Genomic DNA, 17,188 nt, shown 5'->3' on the forward strand with positions numbered 1-17,188 from the left:
ATATATTGTTCTGTAAAAATAAGTAAATAAATAAAATGTTAATGCCAGATCCCATTAACAGGATTGCTCCTCCCCCACATAGCCCGGCTGTGTTATTAACAGCACTCTGTTGATGTAAATTAACAGCGTTCTGTTAATAGTACAACCGTTGGCAACATAAAATATTTTCTTTATACGTATAATAGTTTTCAATCATATTCGAGATATATTTTCAATTTATATATTGTAGGACGATCGATTTATTTTTGAGATCAACTAAAATCTGAAAATAGTAGTTTAAGCGAAAATAAGAATCTCCTTGTTAGAAATATTGTGGTCCTGAAAAGGACCGATTTGTTGAATGTTGCTTGTAATAAATACAAGACAGAATAGCGAAGCAATTTATGCGCGCTCGCCACGGATACGTCTAGCCAGTTGAATGTCCTTGGGCATAATGGTGACGCGCTTAGCATGGATGGCGCACAAATTTGTATCTTCGAATAGGCCAACCAAGTAGGCTTCGCTAGCTTCCTGTAGAGCCATCACAGCTGAGCTCTGGAAACGAAGGTCAGTCTTGAAGTCTTGAGCAATTTCACGGACTAAACGCTGGAACGGCAACTTGCGAATAAGCAACTCAGTGCTCTTCTGGTAACGACGAATTTCACGCAGAGCAACTGTACCAGGGCGATAGCGATGAGGTTTTTTCACACCGCCAGTAGCTGGTAGTGATGTAAGAAATCATCGATGCATCGAGCATCGATGTTTTATTACCAATTTTTACCGATGTTTTCCGATGTTTTCGCTGATACCGATGTTGAATGATGTATCGATGTTTTGCAAAACATCGCAACCTTTTTTCTTTTTGGGAAGGAATAAAAAGTACCTATCCCAATTTATTCAAAATTGCAATCACATTTTTTTCTTATGATGGTATCTTTTTTTCCCTCTAAAATAATATGTAATTCAGTTTAAGTTTAGTGAAATGTATAAGACTGCTATGAAAGCAAAAGATATCTCTCCTATATTAAAAATTTGAAAGTTAGACCTTAAGTAAAATACTGCTATGAAAGCTCAATTTTATTTTTTATTTTTGTTAAATAATGTTGAATCATGTTAAGTTTTTTTTAATAACAAAAACGCCATGAGAGCACCAGTAAATAAGTAAAAAAAAATAAATACAAAATACATCGATGCATCGAATTTTCAATCCGATGTATTAATCCAACATCGATGCTTGATTTTGAAAACATTGATGGACATCGACATCGATGTTTACATTCAGATTTACATCATTAGTAGCTGGTGCACTTTTACGTGCTGCCTTAGTAGCCAACTGCTTACGAGGAGCCTTGCCACCAGTTGACTTGCGAGCGGTCTGCTTTGTACGAGCCATCGTTTCACAATACTATCTTACACTGTCACAATTCAAAACTGAATGGTCGCAACCCAAAACACCTGGGTTTATATAGAAAACTGGTGGTGCGTTAGAAAGAGATCGACATATTCGTGATCGACAAATAGTGATCGTGTTACTCTCTTCTGCTGTTGTAAATGTTGCAAGGGTAGTGTGTGAGCGGGATGCAAGCATTTGTGTGCTCTCTCAAGTTTTCGGATATCTCAGTATAAATAGGAGTGATTCTGCACCGCAAAGATCAGTTTATTGCTGACATTCGTGAAGTGCTCTAGTATATTAAAAACAAAAGTGAAAAATGACTGGTCGTGGTAAAGGTGGCAAAGGCTTGGGTAAAGGAGGTGCAAAGCGTCATCGCAAAGTGTTGCGTGATAATATCCAGGGTATCACGAAGCCAGCTATCCGTCGTTTAGCTCGTCGTGGTGGCGTGAAGCGAATTTCTGGACTAATCTATGAAGAAACCCGTGGCGTTCTTAAGGTCTTTTTGGAAAATGTTATTCGCGATGCTGTCACATACACCGAACATGCCAAGAGGAAGACAGTCACAGCCATGGATGTTGTCTATGCATTGAAGAGGCAAGGTCGTACACTGTACGGTTTTGGCGGTTAAGAAAAAACGAGTACAAACAAGCAACTTATTTTCACAACAATCGGTCCTTTTCAGGACCACCAATATATTTCCTTAAAAGAGCTGAAAAATATGAAATTCAATAACTATTCGATTCTCGTTAATAAAATTTATACTTATCTTGCGCTACTAGTCTATTCTAGCTGCAATATATATTGGAACAGATGAACAATGATGTATATATTTTGTGTCCGACCAAGAAAGAGTACGATGTCGTATTAGCAAAATATATAATTATTTTATGCACTCAAAGAATATATACAGACCGAACAGCAGGGCTGCCAACATAGCCTTTTACCGGCCAGATCTGGCCTTTTTCAACTGTCAATTGCAGGAAAATTTTTAATCTAGCTGCTGGCGGGAAATTTGACATTTTTAAAAATAAAACCATTAAAAGAAATCAAGTCTCCAGCTCTTATGTCTTCTTAGATCGACGCGTTCATATATACGGACAGACAGACGGGCCGGGCTAAATCGACTTAGCTCGTCGCCCTGATCAAGAAAATATATAATTTTATAACCCATTTTGAAATTTTCAATGGGATCAGGGTATAAAAACTGAAATGGCTATATTTCTGGCTATTCTTGAATTTGATCTAGCCGTTTCTAGCAGGTTTGAAAGGGTAATTTTTAGTATTTTCTTGCCCGGAAAAGTTGGCAGCACTGCCGACCAGCAGTATTTCAACTTTTCGACACGTGAATGACTGTGAATGAAAAAGTACTGTTTTATTTTGCATTTTTTCTTATATTAAATTATATTTGTATATTTATTTAGACTAATACATGAAAAATCGCATCTCTTTTGTATATTTGGTCGTCCTGAAAAGGACGTTTGGTTTTGGTTTAGATTTGCATTAATTCGTAATTTAAGCCTTCTTTTCGGTCTTCTTAGGCAACAGAACTGCTTGGATGTTAGGCAACACACCGCCCTGGGCAATAGTGACGCCCGAAAGGAGTTTATTCAACTCTTCATCGTTGCGGATGGCCAATTGCAGATGGCGAGGGATAATTCTGGTTTTCTTGTTGTCGCGGGCTGCATTACCAGCCAACTCCAAAACTTCAGCGGCCAAATATTCCATAACAGCCGCCAAGTAAACTGGAGCACCGGCACCAACACGCTCGGCATAGTTGCCCTTGCGAAGAAGCCGATGAATACGACCAACGGGAAACTGCAGGCCAGCGCGGTTTGACCGCGACTTTGCCTTTCCCTTCACTTTTCCACCTTTACCACGACCAGACATTATATATTTATTTTTTTCTTTTTACACTTTTCCACTCAACATACAAGAATCGAATGCTCAACATTCGCATCATGTCTACTTATACTTTTTTACCTACCTACTTTTTCAGCTGAAGAGGGTGAGTTGTGCTGTACGCAAACATGAAAAGGTTGTTCGAAAAATCTTACAAATGTTAACCAAGCTGAATATTTCTGTCAAACATTTGGGAAGTGAGTAAAAGTGAACTTGAGTGAATAATACAATAATAATAATGCCGCCTAAGACAAGTGGAAAGGCAGCCAAAAAGGCTGGCAAGGCCCAGAAGAATATTACCAAGAATGATAAGAAGAAGAAGCGCAAGAGGAAGGAAAGTTATGCTATCTATATTTACAAAGTGCTAAAGCAGGTCCATCCTGACACTGGAATCTCATCGAAAGCAATGAGCATCATGAACAGCTTCGTGAACGACATTTTTGAGCGTATTGCTGCTGAGGCCTCTCGTTTGGCACACTACAACAAACGTTCAACGATTACCAGTCGGGAAATCCAAACTGCAGTCCGTCTTCTGTTGCCCGGAGAGTTGGCCAAGCACGCTGTCAGTGAAGGAACCAAAGCAGTAACCAAGTACACTAGCTCCAAGTAAATCTTGGCTTGATGTATGCAGAACATCCGAAAGCAAAAGGCCCTTTTCAGGGCCACAAATCTTTTTTCAAAGAATTTTAAATATTTCAATGAATTATCGTGATAATTCGAACGAACAACTATCAAAAATCTTTTGTGTTTATGGTAAAGAGCAATATTTTTTAGCGAAAAGAAGCCCAACCAGAACAAACATTGAAAATTAAAATCTTGCCTGAAGGCCTCCGTTGCTCTGGCTTAAAACTTATTATTTAAAATTCTTTTTAACAATAAGTAAATAAATAAATAATAATCTAGCAATTTTTGGCTAAATTGGCTTTCTCCTTTTATATTGACCTACAGATATGTTTATGAAAGTATTTTTTCTCTTGGAAATATGTAATAGTAGTCCTGAAAAGGACTTTGATTAATTGCAAATTTCATAGTTTTGAAATGCGTTTCTACCCTGCCGAGTAATTTCGAAGTGAAATTACTTCTTTGTTGCGGACGCAGCTTTTGCTTTTGGCTTCTTTGCAGCTGCTTTTTTCGGTGATGCTGCCGAGACAACCTTTTTAGGCTTAGCACTTGTAGTTTTAGGTTTCGGAGTCTTTGGCTTTGCTGCGCTTGACTTTGCCGCCTTTGCTGTTGTGGGCTTCGCTTTAATGGTTCCTACTTTCTTTGCATCTTTGACCTTTGCTTTGTCCGCTTTCTTTTTGTCGGTGCTCTTTTTGCTCAGCACAGCCTTCGATAACTTCTTATCAGCAGCACCCTTTACTTTTTTGGTGGCAGATATACTCTTCTTTTTGGCTGCTGCCGATGCAGTTACCTTCTTAGATTTCTTCTCTATGGAGGATGCCTTTGGCTTGGGCTCCTTTTTGGACGATGCAGACAGCTTAAATGAACCAGATGCACCCTTCCCTTTTGTCTGGATCAACTTTCCACTCGCAACTGAATTCTTCAGGTACTTCTTAATGAAAGGAGCCAGTTTCTGGGCATCGCACTTGTAAGTGGCACTGATATATTTCTTAATAGCCAAAAGTGATGAGCCTCCACGTTCCTTTAGATTTTTTATCGATGCATCCACCATTTGCTGAGTTGGTGGGTGTGTTGGAGGAGCCGCCGTTTTCTTTGCCTTAGATGCGGATGCAGATGCAGGCTTTTTAGCAGCCACCTTCTTCTCAGCTGAGGCTGTTTGGGGAGTTATCGGGGACGCGGATACTGCAACTGCTGAATCAGACATTTTCTATTATTCACTTCTTTACTTTTCACTTTATAACAAACAAAACGCAACGTTTTACTTATTGTTTAATTCGAAAATACCATGAAATTTGGTCACCCGTTTGGATGAGAATCGAGGAGGAAGGCCGAACGAGAATGTTTGTACCATTGAATGTACGATACGTAAAAGTTTACAATTACCATTTTATTGACTTGTCTTTTTGAACAGTTTAAATTTTATATCCACACTAAATATGTTTTAGATTGTATTCTGAAATGTTTGAAAAGTTCATAAAATTAGTTTTTACTTACATTTTTATAATTTCATGATTTTTTATTGCCCCTCAAAGTTGAAGTTTGTGTGAATGCAAAATAAGTTATATTAGAAAAACCATTTTTTTAATAAGATAATAATAAAAATGTTAATATATAAATTTAAAAGATAATAATTTAATAATTTCTTAATTAAATGCAACCATTAATATGAACAAACGCAATGGATTTATATATTAAATATGATTTCAACAAAACCATTTGCCGTTAAAAACAATCGCACTTTTGAGCCAACGCTAAACAAAAATCGTTCCGAAAAATAAAATTTTCTCCTTAACATTATAAATATAGTAATAAATATAAATTAAAAAATTAGAATGCAAATATTATATTAATATTTTCTTTACTTAATTCAAACATATAATCATTTCATACCATCATATTCAATATTACATGTCAGATACACTTATCTTGCGCAAAGAAATACATCAGCGTTAAAATATTATTTTATCTTATGAGACACACAAGGCACATAAGGCAGAAAATATAAAAAATATTTAAAATCCTTTTACTTGTATATCAAAATGTTTTCAAAAAAACACACAATCAGAAATAAGTTAAATCTCAATTGAAACGCAATTGGCTAACTACTGAAAATGTTTAATTTACACTAAACACCAAATAAAAGTGCAACTTTTTTGTAAGTTCAATAAAGCTATATATATTGTTCTGTAAAAATAAGTAAATAAATAAAATGTTAATGCCAGATCCCATTAACAGGATTGCTCCTCCCCCACATAGCCCGGCTGTGTTATTAAGAGCACTCTGTTGATGTAAATTAACAGCGTTCTGTTAATAGTACAACCGTTGGCAACATAAAATATTTTCTTTATACGTATAATAGTTTTCAATCATATTCGATATATTTTCAATTTACATATTGTAGGACGATCGATTTATTTTTGAGATCAACTAAAATCTGAAAATAGTAGTTTAAGCGAAAATAAGAATCTCCTTGTTAGAAATATTGTGGTCCTGAAAAGGACCGATTTCTTGAATGTTGCTTGTAATAAATACAATACAGAATAGCGATGCAATTTATGCGCGCTCGCCACGGATACGTCTAGCCAGTTGAATGTCCTTGGGCATAATGGTGACACGCTTAGCATGGATGGCGCACAAATTTGTATCTTCGAATAGGCCAACCAAGTAGGCTTCGCTAGCTTCCTGTAGAGCCATCACAGCTGAGCTCTGGAAACGAAGGTCAGTCTTGAAGTCTTGAGCGATTTCACGGACTAAACGCTGGAACGGCAACTTGCGAATAAGCAACTCTGTGCTCTTCTGGTAACGACGAATTTCACGCAGAGCAACTGTACCAGGGCGATAGCGATGAGGTTTTTTCACACCGCCAGTAGCTGGTGCACTTTTACGTGCTGCCTTAGTAGCCAACTGCTTACGAGGAGCCTTGCCACCAGTTGACTTGCGAGCGGTCTGCTTTGTACGAGCCATCGTTTCACAATACTATCTTACACTGTCACAATTTCAAACTGAATGGTCGCAACCCAAAACACCTGGGTTTATATAGAAAACTGGTGGTGCGTTAGAAAGAGATCGACATATTCGTGATCGACAAATAGTGATCGTGTTACTCTACTCTGCTGTTGTAAATGTTGCAAGGGTAGTGTGTGAGCGGGATGCAAGCATTATGTGCTCTCTCAAGTTTTCGGATATCTCGGTATAAATAGCAGTGGGTCTGGCCATAGGGATTATTGTATTTGTGACATTCGTGAAGTGCGTATATATATATACATAAAAAGTGAAAAATGACTGGTCGTGGTAAAGGTGGCAAAGGCTTGGGTAAAGGAGGTGCAAAGCGTCATCGCAAAGTGTTGCGTGATAATATCCAGGGTATCACGAAGCCAGCTATCCGTCGTTTAGCTCGTCGTGGTGGCGTGAAGCGAATTTCTGGACTAATCTATGAAGAAACCCGTGGCGTTCTTAAGGTCTTTTTGGAAAATGTTATTCGCGATGCTGTCACATACACCGAACATGCCAAGAGGAAGACAGTCACAGCCATGGATGTTGTCTATGCATTGAAGAGGCAAGGTCGTACACTGTACGGTTTTGGCGGTTAAGAAATACCGAGTACAACAAGCAACTTATTTTCACAACAATCGGTCCTTTTCAGGACCACCAATATATTTCCTTCAAAGAGCTGAAAAATATAAAATTCAATAACTATTCGATTATCGTCAATAAAGTTTATACTTATCTTGCGTTACTAGTCTAGCTGCAATATATATTGGAACAGACGAGCAATGATGTCTATATTTTGTATCCGACCAAGTAAAAGTACGATGTCGTATTAGCAGAAAATATAATTATTTTATGCATTCAAAGTATACTTGGGTAAAAGCAGCTCATTGAGGTGAACCGGCTCACTCGCTCTTTTTTGTGAAGTGAGCCAACTCACTCATATGGCTCACTGGCTCACCTGCTGATTGCTTGGCTTTTAAATGTTTATTCAAATTGCCTTGTGACTTGCAGCTTAAGACACTTTTGCAAATCTTGCATTTAGCCTGTTGCGTTCCCATGTCCTCAAAATGAGTCCAAATTTCGCTGTGCTTTCTAATTACCGACATTGAAAGTTTGATGAAATACACAATTCGCGGGAAAAAACGTTAACTTTGCGACAACCAAAATGAGCTAGTGAGCCAAAATGAGCCATATAGAAGGAACTGGCTCACTGCCTCAGTTCAGTGAGCCATTCATTTTAGCTCACTCACTCATGAGCTACCCAAGTCTAATTCAAAGTAGGGCTGCAAAAGCATCGATAGAGGTTGCCCTCGATAGATTTATCCATCGATACTATCGATAGTTCCATCGAAGATTTGAAGTTCTTACAAATGAATAAATTTTCAATAATTTCAATCATACATCCATCATAAAATGATTCGTGCAATTTTGTATAAGAATACAATACAATAGTAATCGGATATTTATGGGATGGTTGTATATCTAATAAAATATATATTTTATTACATGATGCATCATCCTCAGAAGCGGTAAGCAAAAATCTAGTAGTACTAGCAGCAGCAGTAGAAGACTTAGAAATATCAAACAGTGTTGCCGAAACTCTTTCAGCAATAGTAGCAAAACCGAAGGCTGAAAGTAGCTAGAAGTAGCCAACTTTCTTCTAAAATAGCTGAACAATTTTTCATAAAAAGTCAACTTTATTAATTTAATTCTGATAATATATCATCTATGACCACCAACTCGTCATTTTCACCCTTGTCGCGTTTATAATTTGCCTTTTTAAGGTTGTTGGGTGGAACGCTATACTCATAGCAAAAAGTGTCGAAGCCAATTTTGTTATAGGTTCGCTTGCATTTTAGCTAAATTTAATATTTGAAAATAGCTAGATTTGTAGCTAATAGCTGTTTGCAAATTTGTGTAGCAATCGGCCTTAAAAAGTAGCCAGATCTAGCTACAAAATAGCTGATTAGGCAACACTGAGTATAACGCGAAGCAGAAGCGCCATCTTAAATGTACATAATATAATAAAAAACACACTTGCACTTTAAACATCCGTTTCATGCTTAATTGATGGCTTTAAAAATTTATCCATACATTCTTCTTACGAAAGAAGCACCAAATATCATTGAAATATTGCTATAAAATCGAATCACAATATAATAATATTATTAACTTAATGTTTATACATATGTATATTCCGGAAAATGCTTACATGCGTCTCTTCGCGCCACCTTTTTTGGTGGCAGATTTACTCGTCAAATTGCTGCAAAGCTATCAGATCAATATCGTATCAGTATGGTTTTCTTAGTATCGATATATGGAAAAAATGGCTACTCTTGGCGTTGGTTTTTTTAAAGTATGCTAAATTTTGTAAAATTTTAATTGATTTTATTTGATGGCATAAAGAAAAAATAGTTGTGCATTCCGGTAACTTCTTCAGAAAGCTTTTTTTTTTCACTTAAGTGAATTATGATTGTTTTAGATGTTTAGATTTGAGTTAATAAAATTTATCTTAGTTACACGACTTTACAGTTTCTGGTTTGTTTAGTTTAATAAATATGTTTTTGTTAATATTTAAAAGAAGTGTTCTTTATAACACTATTAACGATATTAATCACCCCAAATATCGGCAATATTGATACTACAAAATATCGATTTTTTGCTGCACTAGTCTATGTTTTGCTCTTTAAGGTGATCACAATACACGATATATGTATTTTATCGATAATCAAATGGCATGACGTATTCATCTTGAGACTATCGATGTTCCATAATTGTGAAACGATAATTTTATGACTTTACTCATTTGGCACTGTTGGACAAATTCTATTCGTTAAATATATAATTAAATGAGTAATATCATTAATCATTGTGCAGAAACTTTAATATCGTTGCAAGACAACAAATCCACTTACTCGACTACTCTTTTTCTAGCTCTGTTCTACTAATGAATTGTTAATATAGTTTGGTAATTGCTCTTATCGAAGAATTTACTCATTCGGTTCTGTTTAAAAAGATGTTATTGCTTTATTAATAAGAGCTATTGGTGTAAAAAAAACAACATAAATTTCTTCTTTCAAACTGCATACATCTATGACTCGAGATTCATCAATTTATATTTACAGACACTAAACGAAACAATTTCTAAGCTTAATTTAATAGCTTTCCTTGTCAATTTGCGTCTCCATATGGGCCATTTATTCAATTTATACATATGTACATATTGTTTGGGCAACTGTCAAACAATGATAACAGAATGAGTTTGTTTAAATGAACATTAAGTAAGTATTGAATAAATCAGATGTTAACATGTTTACAATAAATCAGTGATTTCTTCTTTTTTTCCCCTTATGTATTTTACACTGCGTTCGTCTGCGTCTGTTGTGTGTGTGTGCATGCATACGTGTGTAGGTGTTAGGCACCCGTTCATTATGTTACTACGCTTGCCCCTGGTGCTAGCGCGCTTTCTGCACAATGGACGGCTGCGAATGCTGTTCCTGGGGCTAATGCTTCTGCTGTTGATGAGCATACTGCTAACATATAGATGGCAAACAAATGTACAGCTCTGCTTCATTGAGACCGAGCCGATGGAATCGGCATCCAGTGGTCCAGTAACAGATGGCAATGCGCCAGTACCAAGAATTTTGGACGATGTGCTAACAACAGAGCCAAAGCCAATACCTGGACACAGCATTTTCTTTCATGAGACCAGCTGCCATCGGCCAAAACGCAAAAGACAGCGTCCTGATTCACAGTACAATATGTTGCAGTTGACGGCTCGACAGGCCTGCGCCATTGAATCGGCCGCATTGCACAATCCGAATTTTCAAGTTTTTGTCCTATTTGCTAGTCCCACCTATCTACATTATGGCAACAGCAGCACAGGCGGCAGCAGTGGCTATCAGCGCCATCAGTCGATTATCGATGCAATTCTTAGCTATAAAAACGTACATCTACGACAATTGAATCTTTGGCGGTATGCAGCCGGCACGCCCATTGAGGAATGGTTAAAGGATGGACGCCTGTTTCGTTCAAGGTGAGCTTGAATTTATATTCCACTAATGTATATTTAAATGAATTGTTTTCTATATTCAGCTATCTTTTCTCGCATATATCAGACTTTTTGAGATTTCTAACTCTATACCGGTATGGTGGCATCTATTTAGATATGGATGTGGTTATGCTGCGCAGCATGGAGGATGTGCCGCCCAACTATACTGGCGCCGAATCAAATACTCATTTGGCCGCTGGTGTCATGAGCCTGGCACCAACTGGCTTTGGCCATGAGATTGCCGAGGCGTGTCTGCAAGATTTCCAAAGGAATTTCGATGGCAGTGACTGGGGTAACAATGGACCTGGTGTTATAACGCGTGTCGCTCAAAAGATTTGTGCCACCAAGGACATTTCACTAATGCTAGAGGATCGAAAACGCTGTCGTGGTTTCAAGGTATTCGATCGTAATGCCTTTTACGCCGTACCCTGGAAGCACTGGCGGCACTTCTTCGAACCGCAACTGCTCGAACAGACGATGGCCCATACGAAAGACTCGTTTCTGGTGCACGTGTGGAACAAGCACTCCAAGCAGTTGGCTATCAAGGTTGGTTCGAGTACCGCCTATGGCAAGTATGCAGAGCAACATTGTCCCAGGGCGTATGCAGCGGCTGGCGACTATTTCTAGTGAGCCAATAACTTAAAGTTCAACATGACCAAAGAGTTAGGCAGAATTAGGTAAGTTAAGTTCAATTTGTTTTAAACGATTTGTTAGCAGAGTACATTTTTTAGCACCAAAGTGAAGAGAGAGAGAGAATAACAAAAAACAAAAACAAAATAGCGAGAGCAGTATTTATAATCGAACAAAATAAAAAAAAAAAAGTATTGAATATGAGCTAAACAAAAATGAAACAATTCTATATATGTTCATTCATCGTCGGTTTGCCGCAGACGGAAATTCATTACGAACACTTCATACTATCCATTTATATCTTTTCTGTCCATAAGGCCAACAACAAACAATAAATTTGAGAGATATTTGTTGTTAGGCAAGTACCTCAGGGTCTTTTTAGTAACTATCGACATATAGATTTTAAAAATCAGCTAATCTCAAATTCAATTTCTTACACTTGATATCAGTGCTATTTCATTAGGCTGGCATTGGTGCTGAGTTTTGGCCCTTGTCTATCTTGAATCTCTCGATTTCAACCTATATATATTTGTATTTATATGTCCTATATCCATACTCTAAGAATACAAAACAAAATTATACAATTTGCAAGCATATTCAAATGTATCATGTTTGTTGACTGTCCCATCCAATGGAATATGTGAATAAATTATACAGTAAAATTTCATATATATATTCAAATGTATCATGTTTGTTGATTGTCCCATCCAATGGAATATGTGAATCATTTATACAGTAAAATTTCATTCCAACTGTAAGCAGAGAATATTTTATATCCGAATCTGTACTTATTGTAGTTCAAATAATTTCGTAACTGAGATGCAAAGTCGTGTTTAGTTTTTCTATGAATGTATACAAAATCTTTTTCGTGTAAAATAGTTGAAATATATCAATCTGTGAGTTTCTGTGTATACTCCAAAAATACAAAACAAAATTATTTTGATCTCTCCATCATCGTAGTTCTTGTTGGTGCTTATAGAAATTATTAACAGGTAAGAATATCAAGATAGAACAACTAAATAATACATTTAATCATGCTCCATGTCGTTAATAATACATTTTTTTTTTTTATTTTTTTTTTTTATAAGTTTTACTAGGCTTATTGACAAAAGGGATGTCAAACGAAATATATTTATGACTACGAATATACAGCACGCATCTGGTTGCATAAGCATGACGTTTCTATTGTCTAGTAATGAATTCTTTTTTTTTAGACATCTGACTAATCACATCTTGGATTTGCTTCTTCTGAGAAGCTTTTATCGCTAGGAACATGCAGATTCATTTTAGCTATGAGGGGGCTGAGAGTCTGAGGTACATACATATATAAGACAGTATTGGCCAAGGATTCTATTGGCTTTGGACGTAACAAAACTTTATCGGAAGTTATTGGAATGGAAGTGGTCTGATAACTCGCGTAGTAAAATAAGCTTGTGGCACATCCAACATTTTAATGATACTGAACGATCCTCAACTTTGTCATGGGTTCAATTTATTTGATCCAATGTCGTCTAATGCAATTAGCTATGCTGATTTCCCTCACTTTTCTCAACCGGAACAGTTTTTGTAGATGCTGAACCTCACAAAAGAGAATCGATTTTCCGCTAGACTAGAGGTTTCTTGCTTGATATACATATATGATAGTTATGCAGCCATTTCAAATTGATCTAAACTCTCTTTTATACTATCTCATTTGGGGATGAGGGGGAATGACTTCTCTTAATCAAACGAAACGACATCTCCAAAGATCAGGTATGAAAATAACTCAGATGATGACTATTGTGGATTGAAGTTCAATTCGAATCATATTTAAGGCATTGATCCACGGCAACATTTAATTATATTTATATAACAAGAGCAAGCATGTATAATAGGTTCGATAGTGTTCACACAATATATGTACATTTTCTAAATTTAAGCATGAGAGGAATCGCAGGTTAGATACACTGCACCTGGTTGTATCGCAGACAGGCGCCGATGTTATCCTCTGCACTTCCTTTGCCAGCGGCGCCTCCGTCGCCAAAGTGGACTCCTATGTAGAATGGAGTGACTGTGCTCTCTATGCGACAGGGCCAAATGCCTGAGGAGCAAAACTGCGCGCCGCAGTGAACCGGCTCACAGCCCGGTAATGGACCGAAGCCCGTGCCAATGAAATCCTCAATGATGCAGGGCATTGTTATGCGATCCGTGCAAGTGCTAAAGAATTGGCGCGACTGACGATGGCGGCGTTGCTGTAGATGCCTCAGGCGCAAGTCAAGAGCACTACGCAAGAATCCCAACAGATCAAAGCCACCCGACGGACTGGCGCCACTCACTGGCCTTGGACGCCTTGAGACGCCGGGCTGTGATGTAGTCCCGACATTGATGCCATCGTCCCCTTTGGAGAAGAAGAAGAAATTGTCATCGTCACCCGAGCCCTCGGCATCGTCGTTAGCCGGTGAGGTTGAGGGTGAGGCTGACGATGACGGCGTTTCACTCGCAGCCGTGCTCTCGTCCATAGCTGGCATAATGCTTGAACGTAAAGGCATTGATGTTGTCATTGCTGCCGTGCTGCTATTACCACCGGCAGCAGCTCCCGTAGCTGCTGTTGTGCTGCTAGCATTGCTTGACATTGGCGCTGCAGTTGTGGAACAATTGACCAAATTGCTCAGAACTTGCGCTACATTCGGCTTCGTGGTAGTCGTAGCTGCGCTGCTTGCTGTTGTGGCGCTGGTAGCTGTCGTTGCTGTCGTCGTTGTCATGGATGCCATCTCCGCCAGTGCAGCGGTTGATGGGGTGCTAGCCATGCTGGCCGCCATGTTCATTATGGACATAAACGATCCACCACTACCGCCGCCACCAATGCGAAAGGATTGCTCATCGCAGGGCTGATATATTATCGAGCACATGTCGGACTCTTGGCGCACACAGATCCGATAATGCTGATTGGCCAAATGCCTTCCATTGTCGGCAAAATTGAAGGTCTGCATAATACCTTCTGCGCCAGTATGATATTGTAAACATCCAGCCGGAGCACGCTGACTGAAGGGTATTTGCGTTACCCGAATCTCCCACAATCGAATGGGCAGAAAACGTGAGCTCACGTTTATATTGATCTCAATGAGCTGTTCGATGTCGCTGGCATTCACTTCACTAATGTTGGCATTAGCTGGCTGTCGAAGAGTTCCATACAACGTTGATTGACGCGGCAAAGATCGGGCACCCACATCGTAGTACACTAAGGAAAATATATTTGCTATTAGATGTAGATAGTGTAACTGCTCTACTCACAGTGTTGTCCATTATTTTGGCCACAAAGCGTTAGGGGTCCACTGGGGCCGCCGCTGATATTGAAGACATCTCCATCGCAGACCCCCGTGCGTCGATTGGGCTGGCCCAGCGAGAAATGATTGAGATCAAGGCGTAGCTGACTAATCTCTGGGCTCATAATTTTTACCTTCAGCTGGCAGCCAGTGAAGTTGCTTGGCATGAAACTGGGAAACTCTGGCGAGACAATATACGTCAGATTGTTGTTGATAGTTCCATTGCAACTGGCCACAAACACGCAGCAGACGCCAAAGCTCATCGAACACTCGCCCTTGGCCTGTCCACCCTTCTGCCGGCATTCGTACGCATTTAAGCAATTACCCAATCGTCGACCATCACTCGATAGGCACTCCCCATCCACCGGCACGGCAAATAAATGAATAACTGAAAAACAACGAACAAATTGTCTTTTATTAAATTCATTTGAAGAACTTACTATCATAAGTATATCATTCATACACTACTTTGGCAGTGACATCACATAAAATATGTAAGTTGTTGAATTACAAAATAGAGTTCTATCTAATTTCACTGTTTTACCTTGGGCTTTATACACATATTTGCATATATACATCAATAGAATAGCCTAGTTAGTGTTAAGAGAGATTTAGCAAACACTATTATACAAATCTATGAGCTAAATTAAATGAACGCAGATCAAGAAAAGGAGTTTTTTTTTTTTCATATTTTTTAGAATAATAATAGTTCCTAGGATATTTTTGCTCACTCTAATTTTTGTCAAGTCTCCAAGTATTCCGATTGACCTTGACCCACTTACCTTTGGGATTGCGATTGCCGTTGGCATTGAGCTCTTGATATGTCCCAGAATCGCTCCAATTGGCAGCGAAAGAGAGATTGTTGCCAAGAGTGTATGATTGCTGCAGCAATAATTGTTCGTACTCTGTGCGCTCCGCAACGTCCTGATCGTCGATTAGCTCCAGTTCCATTTGCAGCTGTTGGTCAGCAGTTTGAGCTTGCAAATCGTCGCTCCAGATATCGTAATGTTGCATGGGTGGCCAGGCAGATTCATTTGCTGCCGTAGCTGCCTCCAAAGTGGGGGCTGCCTGGCACAGCTGAGCGTTGAGCCAAATTGTGAAGATGCCAACAAACAGCAGCCGCAGCGGGTTACAACAACTAATAGCACCGTCAACAGCAGCAGCAACAGCAGCACCAGCCGCAGCAGCTTCACAGCAACCGGCTCGTCCAGCAAGCTTAATAACTTTCTTTTTGGTCGAACATCGTAATAAGCTAACAATTTTAATACACTTGCTTAGCCGCAGCAGGGGCAGCGCGGTAATGATTGGCCATGCCATGGCCAATGTTAATGCTAATGCCAATGTCAATGCCAATGCTAATGCTAATGCTATTTGGCTCACAGCTTCAGCTGCTTTAACTGCGTTTCGCATTTGCGCGTGCGCTCCGTTGCGTTGCTCAACGTTAAGTGTGCAGCCGGCTCCAGCTTCGGCTTCGGTCACCAGCTCCCAGCTGTCCAAGCCAGCTTAGATGCTTTGCTGCATTGGTGGCCCGATCAGCTTTTCTCTCTCTCTCTCTCTCTCTCAGTTCTCGTTTTCGGTTGCTGTCGACTTGTGCTAATTTCTGTTTCCTATGCTCGCCCATGTGCTCTATATTTTTTATTGCATTTCCATATTGGCGCATTCACTGAATGCATTTCCTCTTGGACAACTCAGGGTTTGGGCAAATGTAAAGGCTCTTGATCTCTTTTCCACAGACAGCCAAAGCTCTGCTTAATGAGCTTGGTTATCCCGTGAATTGGCTGCAATTTGTTTCAATTTTGCATTTGTGCTGCATCATGGCAATCGCTGTTGTTGTGGTTGTTTTTGTTGTTGTCAGTTTGGTGTTTGGTGAATGAATGCGAAACAGAGGCAAACATAATCAGGTTAAACAGCTCTTTGAGTAACTTACACTTGCAGCAGCAACAATGACAACAACATCAACAACCACGGCAAAAACAGTGAGCAAGACAAACAAGTCTTTAAGCAGCGAAAAGCTAAACATAGAAAGCTGACGAGTTCAGTGAAGAAAATCTGAATGTAAATAATTGGCTGACTAATTTAGAACATAATTAATATAATTATTTTCAGATCTAATTCACTTTTTCCTTCTTATTCTCACAGTTTAATGCATAATTATTATTATTGTGAGTAAGCATTGAAGCTGAGACTTGAGACTGCCATTGTAATTCAAATACGAACAGGATATCAAAATAACAACTGAACATTTTTGATTTATTTGCCATCTTAAAGAGGTCGCTATTTGTGATCTGATATCATTGTTGTTGCTGTGGACTGTTATAGCTC

General features: G+C 38.8%; 7 protein-coding genes across 9 annotated transcripts; 2 read left to right on the top strand and 5 right to left on the bottom strand.

Annotated features, from left to right (window-relative positions):
- Nucleotides 1-316: 316 nt before the first annotated feature.
- LOC6577010 (histone H3) lies at nt 317-1,430 on the bottom strand. The gene is made up of 2 exons (XM_044008833.1): nt 1,273-1,430; nt 317-704 (listed from the first exon to the last, which is right to left on the bottom strand). Exons 1-2 carry the CDS (start codon nt 1,370-1,372, stop codon nt 382-384), a joined length of 423 nt encoding a protein of 140 aa, XP_043864768.1. The 5' UTR covers nt 1,373-1,430; the 3' UTR covers nt 317-381.
- Nucleotides 1,431-2,831: 1,401 nt separating this feature from the next.
- LOC122757232 (histone H2A) lies at nt 2,832-3,318 on the bottom strand. The gene has a single exon (XM_044008828.1). The coding sequence runs from the start codon at nt 3,257-3,259 to the stop codon at nt 2,885-2,887; it is 375 nt and encodes a 124-aa protein (XP_043864763.1). The 5' UTR covers nt 3,260-3,318; the 3' UTR covers nt 2,832-2,884.
- A 123-nt stretch (nt 3,319-3,441) lies between these two features.
- On the top strand, nt 3,442-3,931 carry LOC122757234 (histone H2B). The gene has a single exon (XM_044008831.1). It carries the CDS (start codon nt 3,510-3,512, stop codon nt 3,879-3,881), a length of 372 nt encoding a protein of 123 aa, XP_043864766.1. The 5' UTR covers nt 3,442-3,509; the 3' UTR covers nt 3,882-3,931.
- Nucleotides 3,932-4,261: 330 nt separating this feature from the next.
- On the bottom strand, nt 4,262-5,172 carry LOC26527720 (histone H1). Its single transcript, XM_015165461.3, has one exon. It carries the CDS (start codon nt 5,094-5,096, stop codon nt 4,347-4,349), a length of 750 nt encoding a protein of 249 aa, XP_015020947.2. The 5' UTR covers nt 5,097-5,172; the 3' UTR covers nt 4,262-4,346.
- A 1,202-nt stretch (nt 5,173-6,374) lies between these two features.
- LOC6577014 (histone H3) lies at nt 6,375-6,904 on the bottom strand. The gene has a single exon (XM_002002954.4). It carries the CDS (start codon nt 6,854-6,856, stop codon nt 6,446-6,448), a length of 411 nt encoding a protein of 136 aa, XP_002002990.1. The 5' UTR covers nt 6,857-6,904; the 3' UTR covers nt 6,375-6,445.
- A 2,783-nt stretch (nt 6,905-9,687) lies between these two features.
- LOC6577016 (lactosylceramide 4-alpha-galactosyltransferase) lies at nt 9,688-12,513 on the top strand. 3 transcript variants are annotated; one of them, XR_004364045.2, is made up of 4 exons: nt 9,688-10,164; nt 10,295-10,919; nt 10,979-11,611; nt 11,666-12,513. XR_004364045.2 is itself a non-coding variant. In XM_032729476.2 (4 exons), exons 3-4 carry the CDS (start codon nt 10,315-10,317, stop codon nt 11,559-11,561), a joined length of 1,188 nt encoding a protein of 395 aa, XP_032585367.1. In that variant the 5' UTR covers nt 9,689-9,851; nt 10,009-10,164; nt 10,295-10,314; the 3' UTR covers nt 11,562-12,513. The 3 variants fall into 3 exon arrangements, 2 of the variants coding, with proteins under 2 accessions (XP_032585367.1, XP_043864762.1); XM_032729476.2 differs by having other exon boundaries at nt 9,689-9,851; nt 10,009-10,164; nt 10,979-12,513; XM_044008827.1 differs by having other exon boundaries at nt 9,689-10,164; nt 10,979-12,513.
- Nucleotides 12,514-13,381: 868 nt separating this feature from the next.
- LOC6577017 lies at nt 13,382-17,050 on the bottom strand. The gene is made up of 3 exons (XM_002002957.4): nt 15,649-17,050; nt 14,835-15,254; nt 13,382-14,781 (listed from the first exon to the last, which is right to left on the bottom strand). Exons 1-3 carry the CDS (start codon nt 16,274-16,276, stop codon nt 13,502-13,504), a joined length of 2,328 nt encoding a protein of 775 aa, XP_002002993.2. The 5' UTR covers nt 16,277-17,050; the 3' UTR covers nt 13,382-13,501.
- Between the last annotated feature and the right edge of the window lie 138 nt (nt 17,051-17,188).

This window comes from Drosophila mojavensis, unplaced genomic scaffold (genome assembly GCF_018153725.1).
Source record: "Drosophila mojavensis isolate 15081-1352.22 unplaced genomic scaffold, ASM1815372v1 contig_36, whole genome shotgun sequence".
NCBI lineage: Eukaryota > Metazoa > Arthropoda > Insecta > Diptera > Drosophilidae > Drosophila > Drosophila mojavensis.